This window comes from Argiope bruennichi, chromosome 6 (assembly GCF_947563725.1).
Source record: "Argiope bruennichi chromosome 6, qqArgBrue1.1, whole genome shotgun sequence".
Classification (NCBI taxonomy): Eukaryota; Metazoa; Arthropoda; class Arachnida; order Araneae; family Araneidae; genus Argiope; species Argiope bruennichi.
In genome coordinates, this window is record NC_079156.1 from 36,691,835 (window position 1) to 36,719,119 (window position 27,285).

The 27,285-nt window shown below is 31.6% G+C and overlaps 1 protein-coding gene across 3 annotated transcripts in view; it reads left to right on the forward strand.

Moving 5' to 3' along the window:
• Positions 1-4,212: 4,212 nt before the first annotated feature.
• The window catches only part of LOC129971532 (proton-coupled amino acid transporter 1-like), an 80,146-nt gene continuing 57,073 nt past the window's right edge, over positions 4,213-27,285 (forward strand). Inside the window, exon 1 of one of the 3 annotated variants that reach the window (XM_056085400.1) lies at positions 4,213-4,298. Coding sequence is in view for 2 of the 3 variants with exons in the window: in XM_056085396.1 (XP_055941371.1) it covers positions 16,880-16,981 (102 nt within the window). In the remaining variant the exon portion in view is untranslated. Of the gene's footprint in view, positions 4,299-16,784; positions 16,982-17,139; positions 17,335-27,285 lie in introns of those variants that run through there. The other 2 variants (XM_056085396.1, XM_056085398.1) reach the window with 2 other exon arrangements.

Below are 27,285 nucleotides of genomic sequence, written 5' to 3' on the forward strand. Positions count from 1 at the left end.
ATTATTTCTAGTAACAAAGAAGTATTGGATTTTCTTAAAGATAACAACATTAATAAACTTAATACTTTTGATTTCGAAAATTTATACACTAATCTACCTCATGAAAAATTAATAAAGGTCTGCACTTTTATATATGACGAATATTTAAATGAAAATATCATTCCTAAAAATAACTGGCTTGAGTTATGTAATTTTAATATTACTGAAAATTACGTGTTTAATGGTATTAATTTTTATAAACAAGTCAAGGGCATTCCAATGGGGACAGCTTTCTCAAGTGCTTTAGCTAATATTTTCCTGCATTACTATGAGAAAAAAATAATTAAATATAATTTAATAAACGGGTGGAGATATATTGATGACCTACTTTTGATTAACTTCGACAATACTAATATTATTACTAATTGCTATCCAAAAGATTTAATTCTAAAAGATACAAATAAAAATCAACTTGAGGCTACCTTTCTGGATTTAAAAATCGAAATTGCTAATGATAAAACAATAGTTGGTATATACGATAAAAGGGATGATTTCAACTTTAAAATAACAAAACTATGTAACTACCATTCCAATCTAAACTCTAAAATTTTCAAAAATCTAATTTTCTCACAAGTTAACAGGATCAAAAGGGTTTGCAATAATAAAAATTCTTATATTGAAGCATCAAATATCCTCCTTAAAAATTTAATTAAAAATGATTTTCCTAGAAATTACTGTAATGTCAATTTTTTAATTAAACAAGGTATAGTTTGGGATTAATCTTTTGGCTTAAATAAAAATAGAACTTTACTTGCATATTGGATCACTCAATAGATGGCGCTGGGTGCCTACCTCTGTTTACATAATTTACCGTTAACTTTTTTTAAAACAGGAAATCACAAACGATTGTTTAAAGTTTCCTTCACTGTTGGATGGTATGTTCTGGCCTTTTCGTTTTTAATTTTAATTTTAATTTTAATGCTGTTTTTGTTTTTATTGTATTTTTACTTTGTGGTTATTTTTTTCTAATTTGTTATTTTGTATTTCCTTTCTGTTAAAATGGTATATCTCTTGAGCATAATTTCAGGGGATTTTCGGGTCACGAGGAATCATTATTAGACTTATGTCTGTATGTCCTCACAGAAAAAATCCCTTTATTTGAATCCCTGCCTGAGGGTGACCCTTGAAAAAGTCTTCAGGCCGGATTCTTTTTTAATATTTTTTTAATAATTTTTTTGGTTTAATTTTTATTTGCTTTTTGTTTTTCATATTAACTTGATTCTAATACTTTAGTATCAATTCATCTGTGTTTTAGAAGTAGCTGCAATTGCGCTCTCTAAATACTATGAAGTTCCTTTTTGGTTTTAGTTTAAATAGGTAATAAATTTTAGTTGCGATTTCGAAACTGTTTTGTTTCGTTTTCATTTTAGTTTCGTTTTCAAACTTTTTCTTACTTTAGATTGGTTATATATATATATATATATATATATATATATATATATATATATATACTAGCCGCCTTTGGCGACCAGCCGGTACGCCAATCTTAATGCTCGTTAAAATTTTAATAATTAACTATTTTATGTAATTCCTAATTTAATAGCTTCTTTATTAAAATATTTTAAAACTTCAAATTTCAATTCACTCAGAATATTATAAAGGCCTTCAGTCATGACGTAATCTGTATCTCTCCAATTTTCTGTTAGCTCCCGTAGAATTTATGCTTTAAATTTTAAATTAAAGTGGAAATGATTAATCTGCAATTAATATAATAATATTTTTTACTGAAACAAAGCATTTTTTTTTTGTAATATGCTTACTGAAAACAGAGTCACTGAACATTTAAACCTTATGGACACTAAAGAATATCTTTCTTAATTTATGTAATATCTCAAGAATTTGTCAACAAAATTTTTTCAGATTCATCTTGCGCAGGTATATTAATTAACAATGTTTAATTTTAAATGCCTCAAACACTAAGAAAATAAACAGAATCGTTTAAAATAATCGGTCGAAAACATGTAAAAAAAATTACTTAAAAAAACGATGAACTTAAACTAACATAAATACAATTTAATTACAAAAGCATACAACTAACCTAAAAATAATTTAAATCGAGTTCGCTTCCGTTGAAGTGTAAACAATCAAAATACAATGCGCATGCGTGAATTTTCAACGCCAATTACGGTAACGCACATACGTGAATTTTTCTACGCCAGTTGGGGTAACGCTATGTAGATTAGAAATTTTTAATTTCCTTTAATCTGTTTTATTTTAATTCAAAAGTACTTCAGAATGAATCTGAAAGATCGATTAATTAACAATGTTTCATTTTAAATGCATCAAACATTAAGAAAATAAACAGAATCGTTTGAAATAATCGGCCGAAAAATTTTAGCCTTAGCCTCATTGCTGTTGGAAAAAAAAAAAAAAAAAAAAAAACCTGAAGCCTTACTCATTTGGCGGTGGGGAAAATGAAAGGATTTTTTTGGCGGGAAAGTTAGTTTTTAATTAATAATTAAAATTTTAATTAAAAATTCAAAAAAATGGCTATCCTATCTTTTAAGTTAGATCAAACTGCACACGGAGTGCAAATTTTATTAAAATTGGTTAAGTAGTTTAGGAGTCCATCGCGGACAAACAACGTGACACGTAATTTTTATATATTTATATATATATATATATATATCTATCTATATATATATATATATATATATATATATATATCTATCTATATATATATATATATATATATATATATATAACTATCGCTTTACGTACATATAAAAGTACAGACCAACAGACGATCAACCTCTTGACAGGCTAGGTTCAAAATTTGTATGAAAATCTACACTTCAGATTTTTAATCTATGTACCAGATTAGATCCAGATTTGAATTTTGTATGAAGAGCAAATGGCAAATTTCAACCGTCTAGAGGATTTTTTTTTTTTTGAGTTATTGTATTCACAGACTGACAGACATAATTGCAAAAATGTATTTTCCGAATTCAGGTACATTTGAAATGTGGAGATCGTCAAACCCACGACAATTAGAACATATTCTCTTTATATTCTTATTATACGAGCAAGTAATAAAGTTATAGAAAGTTAACCTATTCAAATATATATATATTTCTTTTTCTCTCGTGATTTTTACTTTCTCCTAAACGTATTTTAAAGTATAGTAATCGTTAAAAAATTCGAACTCGAGATTTTGACGAATCTCCGAGTTTAAAACCTAATCGTTTTCGAACTCAGGAGTTTAAAATCTCCTTGAGTTCGAAAAACACATTTTTGGAAAATGTCTGTCTGTGATAAAAATAACTTATAAACGATTTGGGCAAGACAGTTTAAATTTGGTATATGAACTTTACAACAAATTTGCAGATTTCCGTCAAATTTTGAGTAAAATCTATTCAAATGTAGCCGATCTGTTCGGCTGTTCTAATATAAGCTAACACAATAACTACAAAACGAAGAGAACTCGATAGATATAATTCGACGCACAGATTTTCATATATGATATAGATACCTGCCAAATTTTAAGCCAAAACCTACTACTGGTAAACTGTTTATCGGTCTGTACTTTCAGAAATAAATAAATGCGATGACTCAAAAACGTAGTGACTTAAATATATCAAATTTGGTTTGAGACTTTGTGACTACAAGTGCAGTTTTATGTCAAATTTTCATTTCAATCGGTTGAGAAAAACATGTCTTAAACTGGAATTCGATTTTCGGATACTACTATTAACTGCATGCCAGGGTTTAATCGCTCTAAAATGTCGCTAAAGATCACACAACGGATTCAGCAAAAGTATTAAATTCAGTCCAAAATTTAATATTTCGTAACTATTATACGCCAGTAGGGCGCCCTCTGGCGTGACAAGTTTATTAGAGAGTATGCGAGAAAGTTTTGTGGGGACCATTCCTGCTGGATTTTAATGATTTTAATTATATTTTTGACTTTGTTATTACAGCTTTCAACACATACTTTTCTATCTAAATTCCATCAATTTATTTTTCACAATTAGAATTTTTCATACGAAAGGGAATTGTTGTTGTAAAAGTAATTTCGGTTTTTGATTCGATTGTTATCTTTATCTCAAAACAAAGAAGATATGCAGCAATCATCTTCTGTTCAGGATCGTTAGATTGGATTTTTCTGCCCCTGGCTGGTTTGGTCCGGTTCTCTTTCTGAACTAAAACCCCCGGAATTCGTATTCTTTAGTTCGATACGGAATGATCTGAAGGCAAGTTAACACTGCTTATTTTTCTTATTCTGAAATTTAACTACTTCCTGAAAAAGAAAATGCAATGTAAGTCATGTATTTCTTTGTGTTATAAAAAATCTCAATGTTATATTATCTCAGTGTAAATACGCTTCTTTATTGATAATTATAATGTTCCCAAATTGTTATGACGTCTGTAAATTTTAGTAATAAGAATTTTATTAAATTGAAATTGTTATGTATAATGAATGCATCATAGTCATCAAATCAACTTCACCGTTCATTTCACATTTACTGCATTCCGTCTTAAGCTATCTTATGACATAGTTGACTACTGCGATAAACGGAAGAATTAGTGCTCGATGTTCACATGAATTCCAAAGTCAAATTGGCGTAGCTATTTTGAAGTGAGTTTTGAAGTTAATTATACAATAAAGAAGCATCTGACATTTTGTGAATTTCGAGGTCAGCATCGAAAAATATTGCCTAACTGATAGGTAATAAAAGTTAACAGCTCAATGATTGCTTAAAAGAATTTCCGGCTCTTATCTTTATCTCTATTAATAAATGTGGAAAATATGAGTGTTGGCACTCTACAAAGCGCACTGCTTGATATAGAGATACCAAATTTAGCACAGATGTATTTTGGAGGATGAGAATATGCATTTCGGAGAGATTTTTTAGAGATTTGAAGCGAGATATTATTACATCTATTTTGACATCATTTAAAAAAATTATATATATATATATATATATATATATATATATATATATATATATTTGTGTGCGTGTGTGTAATAATATCTCTAAATCTAAATTAAATACTAATTAATTTCTTAATTTTAATTTTCATTTAGTACATATTAAATACATTCTAAAATGTTCTCTTATTTCCTGATCCAATTCCACCTTTTTTTATTTAATTAACTCGAGCTCTGTAAAATTGCTGAAATAGGCAATTCCCAAGCTACGAGTGAAGGATAAAATTCTTATAATCAATTGCAAATTCTTTTAAAAGAAATCCATATTCCAGTTGCCTAAATCGATACTTGTAAAGAAATCCCTATCAGAATTTAATATTATATAATGATCGGGGAAAAAATATTTCTCTCTCTTGCGTCGCGCTGTAGATTGACGTACCTCGTCGCTTGTATATAAATTATGCCTCCCTGGATGGAGGGAGGCATAATTTTATATATATATATATATTACAACATCTGCACATTTTTTTACAAGAAAAATGGATTTTTCTTTAAAGATATATCTTCTTGCTTACGTGATATGTTTAATTTGCCTAGTTTGTATTGTAAATGAAATATTTCTTATCTTTTATAAGGTTATCAATGGTTTGATCGATTGCACTGATATTCTGAGTTCTGAGTAAGATCTTTAAAGAAACAAGGGCACTTTTCCAAATGTTCATTCTAAATTTAACTATATATATGAAAGGTTCACTTTGTGTAAATTTTATAAGACTTTTAACTCTATATATATGAGGAACTTGACATTCATCATACGACTCCTAGAGTTTTTTCTAAAGCAAACTTATTGTCATCTATTAACTACTTCACTTACTTCTTTTTTATTGACTTAATTATTTTTTGAATGCTCAACTACATATTAGTTTTAACTATACTTTCTGTGTTGGTATTGTGCTTATGTGTGTTTTACTTTTTGACCCTCGTTACCTATTTACATTATATATATATATATATATATATATAATTTGCTCTGTATCTTGTTTTCCCTGTGTGTTTTTGATCAATGCTCTCTGTAAATGGAGTAAATCTCTGTAGTGCGCTTAGTTCAAATAAATAAATAAATATACCAATTTAAGAACCATGCATGTTTTTCCTAAATATTAGTAATTTCAAAAAAAAATTTCATTACTTAATTTTCAACAACAAAATACATTGTTGCATTGAAATTCAAACATTTTTCATTGCTTCATCAGATGAAAATTGCGTTGTTTTCTTCCATTGTTGAAGTTTAGTTTAGCTTAATTAGAGTAACGTCCCGTTTTAAAGCAATACTAGGGTTATTTTTGAATAGACCTCGTAATTTTGAATCCCGGTCAAATGATGAGGACGACACCTGTGCCAGCACCCCTTTCCAAATTTCCACACCACACTAGCTCGAGGACGTTTGGCCCCGACGGATTTAACGTACATCAGACCCGCTTGCACAACGTTTCTTCGGTGGAATCGGGTCTCGATCTTGAAACACTCCGGTTCCGAAGTCGAGATCTTACTACCAGGCATCGTGGTCCACTTTCTTGGCGAAATCGTGAGCATTAGATTATTTAAAAGTGCTTTATTTGAAAGTAAACACAATCGGCATACCTAGCGAACTAGATGGTAGCCAAAATCGGCTAGAAATATTGAGCCATAATTTATGTTTGATTCAAATTGTAAATGTTTTAGTAAGAATGCAAATGAATTATTGGTGTTTAAAATGAGAATTAATAAATATCGTTGAAAATTGATTTTTCTTTTAATATAATTTATTTGCATCATAAATTAAAAAATAAGAAATTTTAATAAGAAATTTGTTTGTATTTAATTATGTTATAAGGGGCACATAATCTTTTCCCCTAGTAGCACTGACTCTGAAATAACTCTATAGAATTTGCCTTCCTAAATCGAAATACGTTACATACATTTGAAAGCTGCAACAAGATGCCTTTTAACATCACTGAGGTTGTCAGTTGAAAAAAATCAAGAATCAAAATGGCTCTGTCTTCTTATTTGGGTTACTATATTGGCGACAAACTTAAAGAGCACATTAAAGAAGATTTCAACCCGGATTACTGAGAATACATATTCGAAAAAATGCAGCAATATTAATTTACAGTTTACCTTCGGAAGTTTATATAGCTGGCGAATGATAAGTTCTAGGGAGACTGAAAAGTTCCTGCCGAGTTAGAGCAATCAAATTTTATTAAGATGTACTTTGGAAGGTAGGGATATGCATTTCGGAGTTATTATTATTATTATTTTTAGAATTTTATTTCATTAAAAAATTAGCGGAATTTTTACATTTTTCTGCGATAATTCCCATAAACATAAAACTTATTTTTACACTCCTTCAAAATATTATCCTTTTTAATGATGTCAATTTTTTTGCCGTATATTTTTTTCTAACTTTAATAATTTTTTTTTTAAAAAAAAATTTGAATGCATTTTACAACAATGATACAGTTGCAACAATATATTGTTGAAAAGAAACTCAGATCGTTTTCATCGCATCTATTAATATTTCATTCTGACATTTTTCTCCATTTTTGATTATTAAGATGTAAAATGCGTATATTTTATATACTGAGTAGGTTTCTGTTTAAAACATGCTTTTAATAAAATTACTGCATAATATAGTAAGTAATGTTTAACTTCTAAAGTAAGCAATAATAATAAATAATAATACTTCATTTTTAAGCAATTTTAAACAAAAGTTTTTTTATTTAAAAATAATAAATTTTATTATTTAAATAAATTTTTAAGTTTAATTAATTAGACAATTTATTAAATTTATTTAAATTAAATAATTTTTTATTTAATAATTCTTTAATATATTACGTAAATCATGAAATAATTCTGTAGTACAAAACTTCAATATTGTAGGATTCTTTTCTGTTTTTATATTTTTTTACGAACGAGCTTCGATTCAACAAACATGTTACTGAATTCACTGAAAATGAATCTTGCCTTTTCAAAATTAAATATCAAATTTTAGATGAAATATAGGAAAATGAGACATATGGCACTTATGAACCTAACGGTATAAAGTTTCTAAAATGTATGCATTACACGACCATCGAAATTTGAAGTTTTAAAATATTTCATGAAGAATCCATTAAGACTCAGCTGCATGTAAAAAAATTCAAATGAAATCTTACATAATCAATAATTCCGGTGAAACAACTGGTTGCCAACAGCGGCTATATAAAAATAGCAACGAAACTCAAATTAGATGAATTATTATCTCATTATGATAAGCAAAATTTTCTACTGACCAATTATGGGTTATAAAAACGATATGCAATCCCTAGATCAAACTCTTCTTAAACTATCTCGGATGGTCTTATACGTTTCACAGCCTTTCGGTTAGGCCGGCCGTCATGTGGTAAAAAAAGTCAAATACTCTTAATTTAAGTATGTAATGCCTTCTCGGCTCTCGCTTTTTTGTACATTTATTAGATTGGAAAAATTCTGCACCAATCGTTTTCAATTTTCTAATGTTTGTTTTTCAGCTATTCACTTAAATTTTAAATACTTCCCTCTTCTTCTTTTGATTTAATTTTTCCCCATTTAGGGATTTTAGTTTTTCGAATAAATAAATAATTAAAATATAATGGTAATAATAATAAGGACAGTTTTTAGAAACATATTTTTATTAAAGGAATAAAAATAAATAGATTTTTAAATTTTATTTAACTATTTTTAGACTTCAATTCATAATTTAATTTTATAAATATTATGGAACTGTTAAACAATTTTTTTTCAAATACACCGTTAGATGGCTCTACTCGACTGGAAATTATATGAATAAATAGATTCATGAACAATTGAGTTTTGAAAATATTAAAATAGTATACTGTTATCGAGAATACAAATATATATATATATATATATATATATATATATATATAATGCCGAACTTCAGTGTATCAGGAAATGAGTAACAATTCGATTTCAAAATTCCATCTTTACAAACACGAAACAAATCAAATACAAATGTTTAGAATTTACATGTTGCTTACACGCATATAATTTATTTTTAATAACTTATATATTGTTACGAAATTTCCCGGATTCGTTTGGATAGTGGAAGTTATATGGTGTGGAGAACGCTCAATCAGCAGGCGGCAGTAGAAAAAGAAACAACGACATTTATTTACACGAAGACACACAGGACAGCACAAAGAGGACAACTAAGACAATTATCTTCAGCCGCGAGACGTGCACACACAACAAGACTCTACTGCAGACAGTAGCGCACAGCTTAGTTCAGCACTACTTGACTCCGTACCTGCACTGCTAATCTATGGAAGACTCGCTCTTTACCGTCGATTCCTACTACCCCGGCAGCTGCAGAGTGCCTCCTTTTATAGGTCTCAGGATGCGGGGCTAGAAGCCTCTCAACCAATCAGGAACGTTCGAGGCGTATCTCCGTTCCTAATGGGCGGATCGGGAAAATTCTCGATGTTTCGGGTATGATCTATTTTGGCGCCAAAGTCGCCAAATTCGTCGCCAAGTTTGTAGCCAAGTTCTGGGACCTCCGACGCGACACCGGACTCCGTCTAATACCAATGACTGTAAAACAGTCTTTCTGATGATGGAACCAACTATGCTGGGAAGCAGAATCACAGATTCGTAACATTATAGTTAAAAAAATAAAGAAATAAAAAAAACAATCATCAGCCTCGATCGCTGATTTAATTTCGCCAAATTTTGTTCTATATGAAAACTCATGAACCTTTAGATATGCATTAACGGTCGCCAGTTTTTTATTGCTCTCTATTTTTGACAGATATCGAAAAGACACTATTACAATATACATTCTACATGAAGGAGAAACCACGACCGAGTTCCCCTACTCCAACTATCATTCCGATTTCCTCAATTTCGTTTCATTTGAAAGCTCGTGATGTCTGGATACGTCATCAACAGTCGTCTTCAATTTCATATTCGGGAGATATCTCGATGTAAAAATTTGATACAATCTCCAACTTCAAAAACAGGTCCGATTTCGCCAATCAGTTTTGCCATTTCGCGTAGTGGCAAATCAATCAGAGTGCTCTATGTTTATTGCACAAACATATTCTAAAATAGTAATTTTATGTAATGCGAGAGGACGAATTTCTTAACTTTGATGAACTTGTATTCATATTTTGCCATGAAGATTCGATCACGGAGAACATTTAGGGGTATTCTGAGGAATAAAGGATTTGAGCTCATCCCATTTCGCAGAAAGTAGACAATGATTTGTCCACCAAGTTCCAACAATAGTTGTTGTTTCTTATGTCACTTGCCATGAACAAGCCCGCTGTTACAAAGACGGCGATTTTAAGCCGGTGAGTTTTCTCTCACTTTGTTTGTCTCTTGTTTTTATAATAGCGCCAATTAGGGCCAAGAGTACGCCTTTGTTACTCACGCATCACTTATTCGCTTGCACAACCCCTTTTTACAGGAGGGCACATTCACAGATAGAACAACCATGCCGAAACCGGGACTCAAACCCAGGACGTCCAGTTCACGGTGAAGACGCGCTGCCCCTATGCCAGAACGCCGGCCAAATAATAATTTTATTTGCTTTGTGAAATACTTGTATTTTAACAGCATTAAAATTCGGGAAAATGTTATATCATTTTTTTAAATCTCAAATTTTTTCATCAATATTTTTGTTAATGTAGCGTAGAATTTTTATTCAAATTACATAAAAGGTAGTAACATGTGACAAAGTATTATTAAAGCTTAATATTAAAATCTGAAATGAATTCCATAGATATTCGACGAAATATAATTTTTTTAAAAAACTGCTGATGCACAAAATAGACCATATTTTTACGAATAGAAATCTTTACAAAAAGGATATTTCGTAAAGATTTCACTTGAATACCTTTGAAATTCCTTATCGGCATTTCAAATAGCTTAGTTTCAGTTGTTCTCTAAGAGTAGCCAAATAAAAAAGGATTTTCTACAAATTGATACCTTTTAAATTTCATTTGTCGAATAGTTATACTGAATTATATAAAAGGTTAAATATATACTAAATACCATTTTATTCTTCCAAATTAAGCACGTATCATAAATTGCGCTAAATTACGCATCATGAATAACAAATCAATTGGAGTGGTCTTCCCGAAACTTTCTTGCATACACTCTACTAAAGATCTTATCCTCTTCCTCCTACATAAAATTGTGCACTATGTGTAAGGATCGACTGTCTTGTGCAAGTTTGAGGTTCGAACTCGCTATGTTAGGCTTCATAGCCGAGTAACAAAGCCAATAGACAGAAAATGTACACTCCTTTGCGGAGGTTGTTATCTGGCTTATGACGTTACCGCCACAAAACTCCCCCACCACTGAATCGGTGGAGTTTATCGCGCCAATTATGGCGAGCGACGAACGTTGTTATCGCGCCAAGTGTTGAGGTGGGCGACGCCGAGATTGTGTGGTTGCTGCCGGTAGATGGAGCCACGACAGCTGAACGAAGGATGCGGTTGTTCAGAACCAGGGTTATCAATGTGCAAGTTTGAGGTTAGAACTCGCAACGTTAGGGTTCATAGACGAGTAACAAAGCCACTGGGCAACAGCGTACACTCCTTCCCGGAGGTTATTATCTGGCTTTTGACGTTACCACCACAGTCTTTCATCACATTAGCGAACAATATGAAATTTAGAAATGCTTTTTTGCTGAATTCATCATGCGAATATTAATTGGAACTCTTTCTCTCAGACCGATTGAAATCAAAATTCGACGCGGAATTACAGTTATAGTTACTAGATAAACTTAAGGAATTTCATTGATTTAAGCATTATGTTATTTATATTTACATGCATGCGTAAGTACAGACCAATAGACGGTCAACTGCTAGACAAATATAGTTCAAACTTTGAGAAGTTTTCCATGGACTAGATGCCACATCTGTGTACAAAATTTAATCTATCTTGTCCATTGCACTTTGAAGTCATCGAGTTTACTTATACTCGAACATCCATACAAAGAAATTCCCTTTAAATGGACTCATTTGTTTTCGAATAGATAGACAGATAGACAGAGTTACTCTGAATGGATTTAATACAAAATTTAACAGAAACCTACAAATTCGATTTAAAGTTCATTTACCAAATTTCGTCAGTCTAGATCAAAGAGTTTTTGAATTATTGATTTCACAGACATACAAACTAATGAACACAATGCAAAAAAAAAAGTGTTTTGTTTGTTGAACTCAAGGAAATTTGAAACGTGGAGACTTTTCAAAATCTCGAATTCGAATTTTTTGATAATTACAGAATTTTCCTTTACTTCATATAAGAGAAAATAAAAATTATTGTGTTATTATTAGAATAAAGCTATAAAAAAGTAAAAAAATTTAATTTATCGAAAATAGTATTATGAATTTGAAATTTTTCTTCGATGCGCCGTCCGTATCTTGTTAGGTAAGATAGTTTTACAGGTATGGTAATAACTGCTGAGTGGATGCCAAGTCAATGATCTACTGACTTAGTGACTTTGACGATAAAAATTAAGAATCCAGAATATTCGAGAATCTTGGTAATAACTTCATTAACACTGGATTTCCGACAATTGTTCTAGACGCTTCCTTGCCGTTTCCTGGAAACTATAAACATTAGAGAGAGAGAGAGAGACTAGGAGTCAGTCGAGCTAAACTCAAGGAGAAGTCGAGTTGAGAAAGAATAGTAGAGCGAAGTCCCTCTTTGGAATGTTGTTCCTCTGTAAATTCTTTCTGAGCGCTCTGTGATGTTATAATGTCTTACTATCGATTTATTGCTTGTATTCTGTTTTTTACTGCATGTGCTGTTTTGTGTACATTTTATCAGTGTTTTGATATTGTAAATTTGTGTGGAATAAAGCGTCGTTATTTAATACAGAGCCAGTTGAAAATTTCCCCATATGACACACGAAAGGATTTTGGATCTTTTCAGTAACAATACTCAAACACTTTTATGCTGACTTCCTATCTCTCACTCATTCAAAATCGTGACAAAGCTGAATAAACAACTTGAGTTCCTGCAACATTTTATTGCTTATGCATTCCGTTTGCGTCCGAACATTATACACCTAAAATGAGAAGAAAGGAATGCGAAATTTCTAAACACGTGTCTTCATTTTTTGTTGCATCATCTTGAATAATAATCGTGAAATTTTTACATGATGATATAAAGTTCGTCTACTCTTTTCGAAGAAAGTTTCCTTTCTTTCAAATGAGGGTCGTGTGATCGAGTTTTTCTTTTGTGTACGCAAATATAACATTTTAGGATGGCCTAATTTCAGTTGAAACGGATGCTTGTAGGAATTTTAATTACAGAAGACATAAGACTCGATGATAGGCAGGTAGGTAAGAAAAATAAATAAGAAATTCTTTAATGAGAATTCATCCTTTTGAGTAATATGTTGGAAGTTATGGGGAAAATTGGGTGAGATATATTTTAGCAGTCGTGTTCTGTCGATAATTTATTCAATTTTTCAAGTATCGAAATGAATGAAATGTTATTTGACCAACTTAAAACACCTGTGAAGAAGTCAAACTACTTTTCTCAAAATACTTGAGGGTCCCCCCTCCCCATTTAGGACCGGAATAAATATTGTAAAGTCTCTAAGGTAATGAAAATTTCGAGGATCTTTTTTTTTTTTTTTTTTCCTCCCTCAGTTTTTAAAACCACATGTTTTATTGGTTTTAATTTAATATTTCTGTAAACTGTTCTTAAATAATAAATGTTATGAACTAAAATAATAAGCATTTAATTGCAATTCAGTCCAAAAGAATTGTTTTCAGCATCCAGTATATAAAAAAATTTAAATATAAAGATAATTTTAAACAAAATAAAAAAAAGTATTATGAAACTTTTTTAAAAAATCTAAATCTATTCAAATTTCTACTATTAATAACGATGAATGTGCTTGTATATATGTCGATGCTCTACGGGTAATATCATTTGATCTACTGCTACCAAATATGGCACAAATGTATCTTTGAATATAGGAATGTGCACATCGGAGTGATTTTTTTAAATGTTGATTAGAATTTTGATTAATTTTAAATTGAATCTTGGCTTGGTTTGGTTTGGTTTAGTTATATTAACGTCTCGTTTGAAGCAACACTAGGGCTATTTTGGGACGGACCTTGTCATTTTGAACTGTGGTCAGATGACGAGGACGACACCTGAGCTGGTACCCCCCTCTCCACACCACACCATATCAGCGGGAGGACGTTTGGCATGATTGATTTAACGTGCAACAGACCCCCTTACACGACGGTTCTTCGGTGGAATCGGGTCTCGAGCCTGAAACCCTCCGATTCCGCGGCCGAGACCTTACCACCAGACCACCGCGACATTGCCACCTTCTGGTTTTGAAAGACATGCGTAAAAGTGTTAGCAATCTGTAGATCTGAACTGTCGCATACATGTGAACGCGAAACGCGACATTTTTCTAAAAATATTATTACACAAAAATGAATTTTAAAGTTTCAAAATTTAAAAAGATACCTTTTGCCTTTTTAATGTAATAGTAGAACAAATTTTTCCAGAATTTTGCCAATTTTTTGGAAATAGTTTTTTTAATCTAATTTCCAGCAATAGATAATATTGTTGCCCAGAAATTTGAACAGTTGTCATTGTTTAATGAAAACTCTGATTGCTTGATTTTCTTCTATTGTTGAAATTTAAAAAAATATGGATTCATTTTCTTATCTCCGTAGTTTACGAGACAGATAAAACAGAGTCAAAATGTTAAGCCTCACTGTAATGCCGTGAATTTACCATCGGGAGTGGTCTCCTCAAACCTTTCTCGCATGCTCTTTAATAAGGGTGTTATCCCAGAAAATTCCTTCCAGGTAACTGGAGTACAATAGCTATGAATTATTACTATTTGGCGCGATTTAGCAATTTTACTGGATCTATGATGCCAATCTAGATAAAATTTCGACACACTACACTTGCAGTCATAAAATCCCATACCAAATCAGATATATTTAAGCCACTGCATTTTTGAATTTCATTGCAATCCCTTCTTGGATTTGGCTCCATTTGGCAGGTGTCTACATTATGGATGTTAAATTCTATATACCGAATTTTATTCATCTAGGTCTCTTCGTTTTGTACTCGTTGTGTTAATTTATATTCGAACAGCCGGACAGATGAACTTCCTTTGAACAGATTTTACACAAAATTTAATAGAAATCTCCAAATTTGTTGTAAAGACCGAATACCAAATGTTATCCGTGCCGCGGTGGCCTGGTGGTAAGGTCTCGGCTTGTGAGCAGTAGGGCTTCAGGTTCGAGACCCGATTCCACCGAAGAACCGTCGTGTAAGGGGGTCTATTGCACGTTAAATCCGTCATGCCAAACGTCCTCTGGTGTGGTGTGGCGTGGAGAGGGGGGTGCCAGCTCAGGTGTCGTCCTCGTCATCTGACCGTGGTTCAAAATGACGAGGTCCGTCCCAAAACAGCCCTAGTGTTGCTTTACAACGGGACGTTAATATAACTAACTAACCAAATGTTATCCGTTCAGCTCAAAGCGTTTTTTAAGTTATCTTTGTTACAGATAGACAGAAAGACGGATATTTTTCAAAAATGTGTTTTTTGAACTCAATGCGGTCTGAAACGTGAAGACTCTTCAAAATTTGAAGCTCGAAGTTTTTGACGATTTCTACACTTTCTCCTTACTGCGTATAAGAGAAAGTAGTAAGATAGATGATTCAGTTAGTTATATTTTTACAGTGCTATGATGTTATGAGAGTGATTCCATTAGAAAAGCTCATGTACGCCATAAATAAAAGTAAAGTAAGTCAATTAAAATAAACCGACCTTAATGTCAGACAATTTGGCAGAATGATGAACATGAAAAACTTACAAACAAAAATCGTTCAAATCACGTCCGGGTCACCAATTTTAGTGATATGGTATAAGCGAGGATGGAACCTGGGACCGTGTGGTTCGCAGTCCAGTAACATAACCAGGATACAAAAGCGGACGCTCGTGTAGCGTAGTTGTTAACTGGATTATATGCTATTCACCACAGTATCAACTTATCTGAGATAAAATAGAAGTAATATTCTTTGAGAACCAGTTGGTCGCCTGAAGCGACTAGTAAACAATGAATAATTGGGATTAAAGATAAGATAGTTATTACATGTCAATGCCATATATTATTAGAAAAAAAATAGGAAATAGTTAACCCAAAATAAATATCATCTCCATACATTTTTTAAATAAAAAGTTTTGAAATTATAAAGGGGGGACTGGGGAAAAAAGATTCGAGTTACTTTATAACATAGCTCCTTTGACTATATAGGATAGTGAAAATATTAAGAAAAAAATTATATCTATACAGTTAAAAAGATAAGTATTATACCTATACAGTTAGATCTATACAACTTTTTAAAAACAACACATTTAATTAAATTTCTTTGTGCATGGATGGTTTATTTTCTTATTTCGTTTTGCTATGTACTTCAACACTTGGAAGCACAATATGGTTTTTTTTCCCTCTCTTTTTAAATTTGGAATGAATATTTTTGTACATGGAATGTATAAGTCCTTGCTTTGTGACATTCAATTTCTATTTCTTCAATTACGATGAATTTTTTATCTAAACATTTCGGCTAAGAGCATCATAACCTCTTTCATTTTTCTTTTTTCAATTTTTAATGCAAACGTGATTTATACCACTCTAAATGATTGGCCATATTTGGAGACATACGATAGTCTTTCCGCGCTGGTCGAATTTCTTCGCACGCATGAACGCGGAGCAATTTTTAGTTTCGAAACTGGGAACGAAAAAAGAACGGCCATCCGCTAGGTGGCGTATTCGGACATCCGCTGATCCGTACCGTATGCTCAGCTGTTTTAATTGAAGGCCAAGTGGCGTATGAAGAAGGGAGCGAGAAAAAAAATCTCTACGCCACTGCCATGTCCGGTCAGCTATGTGGGAACCCTTTGAAATGTCCTCCGTCCCTATTAATGGCCAGCCGCCGGATGAAGACTCCCAAGAAACCGAACACGCGGACAGCAGCGATAGCGATGAGGTAAGAGATGACGTGGAACTTCGTTCTATCTCTTCTCCCCTTCCCCCTCTCTGCACCCTTCAATCCCTATCTTAGACACGTGATTAATCTGGAAGTACAGGTGCGACAACCTGTGGATTACTTTTATTCTTTTATCATTGTAGATTATTCACGTTTTCTAAACATTGTTTTTTCCAAGCCAGTTTGGGGAAACATAAAGTTGTTGAGTGAATGGTTTCAATGCTAATATTTGCAGACTGCAAAAAACTTGATTCAGTCTCGATTTCCTGTGACAGATGGTTTTGAACATGGTTGTTGTTCAGAAAGCATCAATTTCGAAATCTTCGACCGAAAAGACCCCAGATGGTTTTCAGGTTTGTGTATGAATGAGATTTTATTGTGTACAATAAAATATGAAAATTTAGATCTTCGGTTTTTAAAAAAAAATATACAAAGAAACGTAACAAAGCAAAAGATATTTTTTAAATCAACATTCATTATCGTCTGCAAATGCTTATTTTTCATAATTTTTTATTGAGAAAATATACCCGAGGATTCATTTTTTTATACGTTTTGAGCAAGAATTCTTTAACTATGTGTTGTGAAAATTTTCTCTAGTTCTTCTTTCTATGATTTTTACAACATTTGTCAACAAAAATAATTAAGACTTGTATATTAATATTAATTTAAAGGATTTATTAATATGTATAAAATTATTATTTTTAAAATTACCTTTTAGCTATCAATAGTTAATACTTGTTTTCATTATTTTTCAGCAAAATGTTGTGATAAAATTTTTCTGGTGAAGATAAGTAAGGGAAAAAGATGTTTATGCAGCTATGTAGTAGAAAAAAAATTGTCTAAATAATTAAAATGCTTAGTAGGGTTGAATTTTACAACTTATCGCAATAGTTATTTGCCGCATCGCCTGGATCTAGTTACATTTTTTTTTTGGTGTAAGGATAAAGAGTCTCGAATGATCTTACGATTTTGATGTTAATGATGATTAATGACTTTTAATGTTGTTACTATGGTAATGCATTTGAAACACAGATTATAATTGTAAACCTAAAGGAATAAATGTTTTTAAAAATATTTTTGTCTTATTTAGGATTTAATAAATGAAAAAAGAAATCGATTATTGTCCCTATCAATGGCATTGTTTCTGGTTTAGAAATATTTTGTTAGCTCACGAAAATAATAGTATCAATTGAAATTCTGCTTAAATATTTTTAATTCTTAAAAACTCATTTGAAAATTATCTTAACGAAATTTTATTTCCCTTAAAGACTTTGTTATTAAACAGCAAAGCAGGATAATAAAAAAAATTTAAAAAAATTATTCACGGAAAAAACATTCCAAACATAACATTAACAAGAAGTAACATTGTTAATTTATCTTATAATTATTTCAAATTTATATTGCTATTACAAATATAATAATCTTATGTTATATAAAAACCGATAAAACTTTGATTAATTTTAATAAATTAGAACTAATAATTATTTTTACAAACATTTTCTTAATCAGGACCGACTGCCCAAGAAGCAACTGTTTGCCAAATTTGGTAGCCCTATATCAACAACCCAGATATAATCATTCAGTTTATTTAAAATTTGTGATTAAAAGCATTATGTAAGGCAAACAAGCTTGAACCCTTGAGTAAATCAAACTGACAGCAATTCCGACAAAGAAACTACTGATAAGCATTTCCTAAGCATCAAAGCGTAGGAGTAGGTGTACATGTATCAGCGAATACTAGGAAAACCTAATACGATAGAAAAGATATTAATAAAGGATCAACAAAATGCATGAAGAAATAAAATGAAGGAAGAAAAATATTTCTAATTTCTCGTATACGAAGAATAGAAGGTGCATTGAAATAGGGGGGGGGGAATCGAATTCGAATTCGAAATTTGTCAAATCTTTGTATTTCGGATCTTTTTGAATCTGAAAAACACAGTTTTTAAATTATATCTGCCTAAACACGATAATTTAAAAACGCTTTGAGCTAGATATATGAAATTCGGCATATAGATTTACGAACCAAATTTGTAGATTTCTGACGAATTTGGAATGAAATCCATTTAAAGGATGCCGGTCTGTTCGATTGAAAATGAACTTGATAACTTTAAATGAAGAAATGAAATGAAGGAAAAAAATATTTCTAATTTCTCGTATACGAAGAATAGAGGGTGCATTGAAATAGGGGAGGGGGATCGAATTCAAATTTGAAATTTGTCAAATCTTTGTATTTCGGATCTTTTTGAATCAGAAAAACACAGTTTTAAAATTATATCTGCCTAAACACGATAATTTAAAAACGCTTTGAGCTAGATATATGAAATTCGGCATATAGATTTACGAACCAAATTTGTAGATTTCTGACGAATTTGGAATGAAATCCATTTAAAGGATGCCGGTCTGTTCGATTGAAAATGAACTTGATAACTTTAAATGAAGAAATGAAATGAAGGAAAAAAATATTTCTAATTTCTCGTATACGAAGAATAGAGGGTGCATTGAAATAGGGGAGGGGGATCGAATTCAAATTTGAAATTTGTCAAATCTTTGTATTTCGGATCTTTTTGAATCAGAAAAACACAGTTTTTAAATTATATCTGCCTAAACACGATAATTTAAAAACGCTTTGAGCTAGATATATGAAATTCGGCATATAGATTTACGAACCAAATTTGTAGATTTCTGACGAATTTGGAATGAAATCCATTTAAAGGATGCCGGTCTGTTCGATTGAAAATGAACTTGATAACTTTAAATGAAGAAATGAAATGAAGGAAAAAAATATTTCTAATTTCTCGTATACGAAGAATAGAGGGTGCATTGAAATAGGGGAGGGGGATCGAATTCAAATTTGAAATTTGTCAAATCTTTGTATTTCGGATCTTTTTGAATCTGAAAAACACAGTTTTTAAATTATATCTGCCTAAACACGATAATTTAAAAACGCTTTGAGCTAGATATATGAAATTCGGCATATAGATTTACGAACCAAATTTGTAGATTTCTGACGAATTTGGAATGAAATCCATTTAAAGGATGCCGGTCTGTTCGATTGAAAATGAACTTGATAACTTTAAATGAAGAAATGAAATGAAGGAAAAAAATATTTCTAATTTCTCGTATACGAAGAATAGAGGGTGCATTGAAATAGGGGGGGGGGGATCGAATTCAAATTTGAAATTTGTCAAATCTTTGTATTTCGGATCTTTTTGAATCAGAAAAACACAGTTTTAAAATTATATCTGTCTAAACACGATAATTTAAAAACACTTTGAGCTAGACGGATGAAATTTGGCATATAGATTTACGAACCAAATTTGTATATTTCTGACAAATTTGGAATGAAATCCATTTAAAGGATGTCGATCTGTTCGATTGCAGATGAACTTGATAATTTTAAATTGCAAAGGATTTGATTGATAAAATTTCTTACACAGAATCAAACATCTTTAAGTATAAATTTGAACCAAATTTTGATTCAAATTTATCAAACGGTTGACCATCTGTCGATCTGTAATTTCACATGCATGTAAGCGCAATAACTCATAAACGGAATGACTTAAATTAATGAAATTCCGTATATTATTTTTTGACTACAGCTGTAGCTTGGTGTCAAATTTTGATTTCATTTGGCCAGCGAAAAGGCATTCAAAATACATATTTGCACGATAGATTCAGCTAAACTATTAGATAGACAAAGATCTAAATTTCGTAATTATTGGTCACTCGCGCCATACAACGCATTTCTGATCTTACCCGACCTTCATATGCAAGGTCCATAATTTTATGTGGCGGGGAGGGGGGAGATTAAGACCTTAATTGCACAATATATGAGAAAGTTTCGGAGAGACTCTCCTGCTGGTTAATTTCTAGTATACGCAGTATACAAAGAGAAAATAGGGCAATTATTTAAAAAAAAATCGAACTTTTGATGTAATTTTGATGTATTTCCTACTTTCAAAACTCTCTCAGCCCGAAACCCGCTGGTGTGGTGTGGTGTGGTGTGGTGAGGGGGGTGCCAGCTCAGGTGTCGTCCTCGTCATCTGACCGCGGTTCAAAATTACGAGGTCGTCCCAAAATAGCCCTAGTGTTGCTTCAAACGGGACGTTAATATAACCAAACTAAACCAAATCAAACGCTCAGCCCGAAAAGCACATTCTTGAAATTATATCTGTCTCTGAATACGATGAAAAAGGCTTTGAGCTAGACGAATAAAATTTGGTTTGTGGACTTATCACCAAATTTATAGATTTTTATCAAAATTTCCTAGAAATCCATTGTGAGGAAGCGAACATGATAATTGCATAAACCTAAAGAGCTAGATGAATAAAATTTGGTGAGCAGAATTAGAATCTTGAGTATAGAAATGTACCAGATTTTGAACCTAATCCGGTTTGCATGCATGTAGAACATGATAACTCAAAGACGCAACAACTTAAAATCAATGGATTTTGGTATGTGTCTTGGTACTAAAATTGTAGTTCAGTGTCATGTTTTATTTTCAGTCTTTCGAATAAAAGACGCCCAAACTGAAACATTTGCTTTTCTTTATTACATTACAAAGCACACAAAATTCATGTGCGGAATTCTGAAAATAAACATCTGAACACTCGCGTTGTTTATGGCTTTTCCCATGTTTCAAAAATTTATGTGGGGGCGGGAACAACAAAATATGCGAGAAGACTTCAGGGAGACCCATGCGGTATTAGTCTCGCATTTTGCATGACGTCTATTCTGAAAAAAAAAAAAAATGTTGTCTCCTTGAAGGTAAAAGCCAATAGTCACGAGAATCCATCTCCGGAATGTAATATGTCCTTGATAACTTTAGTTTTGCTTAAAGCCTCGGTGATCTGAAGGTGAGGTCTACGGGATTAAAGGCTTCCATGTTTGAGTCCCAATCCCACTGAAGAATCGTTGTGTAAGCGGGTCTGGTTCACGTTAAATCCGTCCTCCCGCTAATGTGGTCCGGAAGTTTTGGAGGAGGGCTTTTCCAGATCAGATGTTGCCCTCGTCATCTGACCACTGTTCAGAATTACGAAGTCCATCCTAAAATAGTCCTAGTTTTGCTTTAAAACGGGACGCTACTATCAATAAATTAAACTTAATTTTGAACATAATTAAAACAAAAACATCGTAATCGGAGGAAAAGCAAATTTTATTGTAAGAATTATTATTACTATTTTAATCTTCATCGAAACTGCGGGATAAAATATTAGTGATGGATCTTCTCGCGTTGATTCCTTTCAAGTTAACTTTTAAATTTTGCTACACTCTTTGTTGTTTTGTTATAAAAAAAAATATTCGAAATCGGAGGGCTTCAGGTTCGAGACCCGATTCCACCGAAGAACCGTCGTATAACGGGTCTGGTGCACGTTAAATCCGTCGGGCCCAAACCCCTCCCGCTGGTGTGGTGAGGAAGTTTGGAGAGGGAGCAGGCAGCTCAGGTGTCGCCCTCGTCAAAATTACGAGGTCTGTTCCAAAATAGCCCTAGTGTTGCTTTAAAGCGGGCCGTTAATATAATTAAACTGAATTAAACTAAACTAAAATGTTATTGAAAATAAACTTTTTAATTTTGCAGCATGATTAGATAATAAAAACAAAATTAATGAAAAATAATATATTTCTCTAAATTTTCACAATTAAATACGAATAATGTGTATCAAAATTTGTATTTAATGTGTATTAAATACGAATAATGTTATTAAAATACGAATAATGTGCATATTTAAACAACGAGTAAATTAATCAAACATCAGGAAATTAAATATCTTTTCAGCGTAAAAGAACAACGGGTCAAAGACACTTTAACATTAAAAAAATGGCGTTGATGTCGAGGGAAAAGCCAGGGCAATTTTCATCAGTCACAGCAGGAAGAGTGATAATTAACTCATCAAGTAAAGAAGTCGGGATACTCCGTCAACGAAGCATAATCTGACAGTTAATAAAAAGACAGAAGGAGGTTGAAAAATAACAGGGCAAAAAGGATGCGTCGTTTTGATGGTATTAAGGATTGTTTAGACATTTCATGCTCTGTTTAATCTTAAAATAATGCAGTGATTTGTAAATGCATCTATAGTAATTTTGTTCTTTAAAGATTAATTTTAATTACATTAACCCATTAAGTGTTTTTCATTTTTTTATATCCTCTTATAAGGAGTATAGAGAAGAGAATTGTAATCGTCAAAAAATTCGAACGCGAGATTGTGACGAATCTCCATGCTTTAGAGCTCCCTGGGTTCGAAAAACACATTTTTGGTGTTATGTCTGTCCGTCTTTCTGTCTGTAGCAAAACTCAAAAACGTTTTGAACTAGACGGATGGAATTTGAAATATGATTCTAATACAATTTTTTTTTTTTGATTTTTATAACATTTTGAGCTTATTCCATTAGGAAGAAATTCTTTAACGTGTCTAAAACACAAATGCGATTTTCGGATATTATTAATTAAATGCCAGGGATTAATCGCCAATGAACTCGCCAAGGCTGGCACAACAGATTCAGGAAAAATGCTAAATTCATGCCAAAGGTTAATATTTCGTAACTATTGTGCGCCAATGCCATTTAAATCATTCTCCGCATTTTCTAAAGTCCACAATTTTTTGCAGGAAAGGGGCAGGGAGTAACACCTTTATTAGAGAGTATATTCGAGAAGTTTTTTGGAGACGATCATTGCCGCTAGTTTAACCCTTTAAAGGGCCATTTTTTTCTAGTCATATTATGTTAAAATATTTTTAGGCTTGAAATTAGAATAAGAAAAGGGATTCATTTAGTTTATTAGATAAATTTTATTTGATTCATTAATTAATTTGGTTCATTAATAATTAAGTAACAAATCAAGACGCATCATTTTGTCTGAGATAAAGAACTAAAGCATCTAAGTTTCTGTCTTTCTAAAACAATTTGTCAGAACTTATGCCAACCTGCATAAATTGATACAAAGATTGATAAATTTGGTGGGAAGCATACTTCCCACTGCCCTAGAAAGGGTTAGGGAATATTTTTGATTATATTAACTCTCTAACTCTTTCGCTTTATTATTATTTTTTTTTCATAATCTGATTAGATTTTCGATTTGGGAATGTGCTATTTTATTGATTCAATTAAAAATCCATAGAGTAATCGAAGTATTTATGGATTATGTATTATTTATGTATTGCATTATAGTGTCGTTGAATGATTTAATTTCACCATGTAAATTCGAGAATCTACAATTCAATGGTTGTATGATGTACAAGGCATGATGACAAAGACGTTAATTATTGAAATAAGTTAAATATTGCATTTTGAATTGATAAGTTTTTAATGAATAAAATTTAGTAAATAAACATTTTTTTAATTATTTTTATTTAAAAATTAGTAATTATTTTTCATACTAGCAAATGCGAGTAATTGCTTTATTTAGCTATTCTTCAATACTGATTCAACACAAGGGCGATTTTTATACTATAATTTTAAACCTCTCTCAAGTGATGCAGCTAATACCTGACCCGATTCTCACCCTCTAGCGCCTAAGAGAAGATTTACAGGTTAAGGAACTTTAAACTCTCCAAACTTTCACGCCACACGAACATAAAAACATGTAGCTAGTTCCACATTGGCCGGTTTTCTGGGAAATTAAATCTTGAACCACTCTGCTTCATTTCAATAAGTGAGACTTGAACACAAGTTCACCACCGCCATTCGAAAAGTAGACGGTTGAAAGAAATTATTCAGTTTTAGAATTAAAGAGATATGACATCATTTATGATAAAAAAAAAGTGATTTTGCTGTTGCAACTCCAAGTTCTTACTTGTATTCTAGTTTCAAAGTGATTCCTTTTGCATTAATAATAATAAAAATAAAAAATAATATTTCTTGAATATAACTCTTTCCTATAATTTCATAACACAAACGAAGGTTTAAAAAATTAGTATAAAATATCTTAATTTGGAAAATTAATTAATCTGCTTAATTAATCCACAATATTCTTACCGAATCGATGAATCGATCGATCGACGTGTTCAATTTATTTTTATCTTTTGAAGCATAACCGTGATATGAAAAGATATTTTGGGAAGAAGTTCATAATTGTAAATCTTGATCAGATGATGAGGACGACACATGAGCCAGCATCCTCTCTCCAAATGCCCTCTCCACATGGAGATGATTCCCATGATGTTGAACCACGATCAAAAAATCTATTCTGAATGGCATGATGATTACGACTTCTTTATCTTCACTTCTTCCATATTTGCATAAAATAAATATTCCCTGACAAATCTGTCAAAATTTTTAGAGTACACCAGGAATATTTTTATTTCGATTCGTTAGTTAGTTCCTTTTTTTTAATTTCTTTAGGGTAAGAAATATGGATAATTACAAATCCTGACCAAAAGATGCTGATAATTTCTTAATAACGACAGCTGGCTCTACGCATAAGGGAATTGGGAACATTTGTACCTTCAAAAAATTGATATTTCAATTTTAGTCTAAAAAAATTGGGCGCATTTCATTTATTACAGAAATGTATAATTTGTAGAGTTTTAAAAGTCGAAACTTTATAAATTATCATTTAAAAATGAATCGAACAGGCCCTAATTGAAACATTAAATTTTTTGCCTTTTACTCGAAACACATTTTTAATAAATTTCGGTATATATAAAAAGCTATTCATTATAATCGTATGAAATTTAATATAACAATATTTATAAACATTATGCATTTGTAAACATATTTTTATTTGTTTCTGCACAATAGTATTAATCTTTAGAGGCTATTTATTTTGCAAATAATAATAATAATTTTCAAATTACGCAGGCATTAATTATTTTTTTGAAATTTTTATTGCTGATATATTTAAATGAAAACAAATTGACAATAATTATTAAATCTATGTTCATATTTTTAATACTTTTTAAGTGATTTTACTCAGTTTTCTGGGCGCACCGACTTCTTGTTATGAGTTTGAAAACTATTGCATCACAACACATATTCGATTTGCCATTAAAAATAAATATTTTAAGAAATAAATTTTTTTTTTACTATTTTATAATTAAAGTAAATCATTCGTTCCATATGTCCTAAGATATTCGATTGGATATTAAATACTGCGAAAAAAATCCCTTCTATATAAACTGAAATTCTGACAATTTGTATTGTTAAGAACATCTTAGTTCCTATAAATTACAAAGGGCCCACATTTTCTTAGGGGTTCTACCAAAAATTATCCAAGTAAGCATAGTGTATGGTTACTACTTAAATGATCTTTTGAAGAGCCCTGTATCTAAATAGCTTACAGCTCCATCAAGCTTATATCCGGTAATGCGATTAACCGTACAATTCCACATACATTGTTAGTGTGCATCCGTTTGATCTGTAGTCGTATTTATCAAGTAGCGGTATAATAAACCTTGATAAAAGCAGTACTTGATATCGTGATATTCGAATGAATTATCTCATCTTATAAGAAAATTAAACTGTATGTCAATAATCATAACATTTAAGAAATGAACATATTCAGTTTAGAGCTAAAAATATCGAAAAGAAAATTAATGTATGTATGTTTCTCGTTTTGAAAGATGACAAGTGTAATGAGATATATAATGCCCGTCTCTATATATATTTACAATACAATATATATACAGCAAATTTATAACAAATATTTCTCTGTTTCTGAGATGGAGTTTCAAAACAACAAGAACACATTAATTCGTTTTTTACTTTTCGTGTATGAAGTGTATTGTTATCGTCAAAAATTCGATGTTTTGACGAATCTTCCATTTCTGAGCTCAAAAAATACGTTTTTGGCATTATGTTTGTCTGTCTGTCCGTCTGTAACAAAGATAACTGAAAAAATGATTTGAACTAAACTAATGAAATTTGGTATGCGGTCTTTATACCAAATTTGTAGATTTCTATCAAATTTTGAGCAAAATCCGTGCAGAGAAAGTCTGTCTGTCCGACTTTCCGAATATAACACAAGAATTACAAAATGAAGGGAGTTAAATAGATAAAATTCGTGCGTAGATTTAACATCTATAATAAAGATATTTATCAAATTTTGACCCAAATCCAACTAAGGCTAATTGTTTGTCGACCTCTTTTTCAGTAACATGTAAACACGAAGTATTCTCAAAAATGCAATGAGTTAAAAATGCGAAATTAGTAGGTGATTTTATGACCACAAATGCCGGCGTTCTGGCATTGGAGTAGCGCGCCTTCCCCGTGATCTGGGCGTTCTGGGTTCGAGTCCCGGTTCGGGCATGGTTGTTCTTCCTCTGTTCTATCTGCGAGTTGTGTGAATGTGCCTTCCTGTAAAAAGA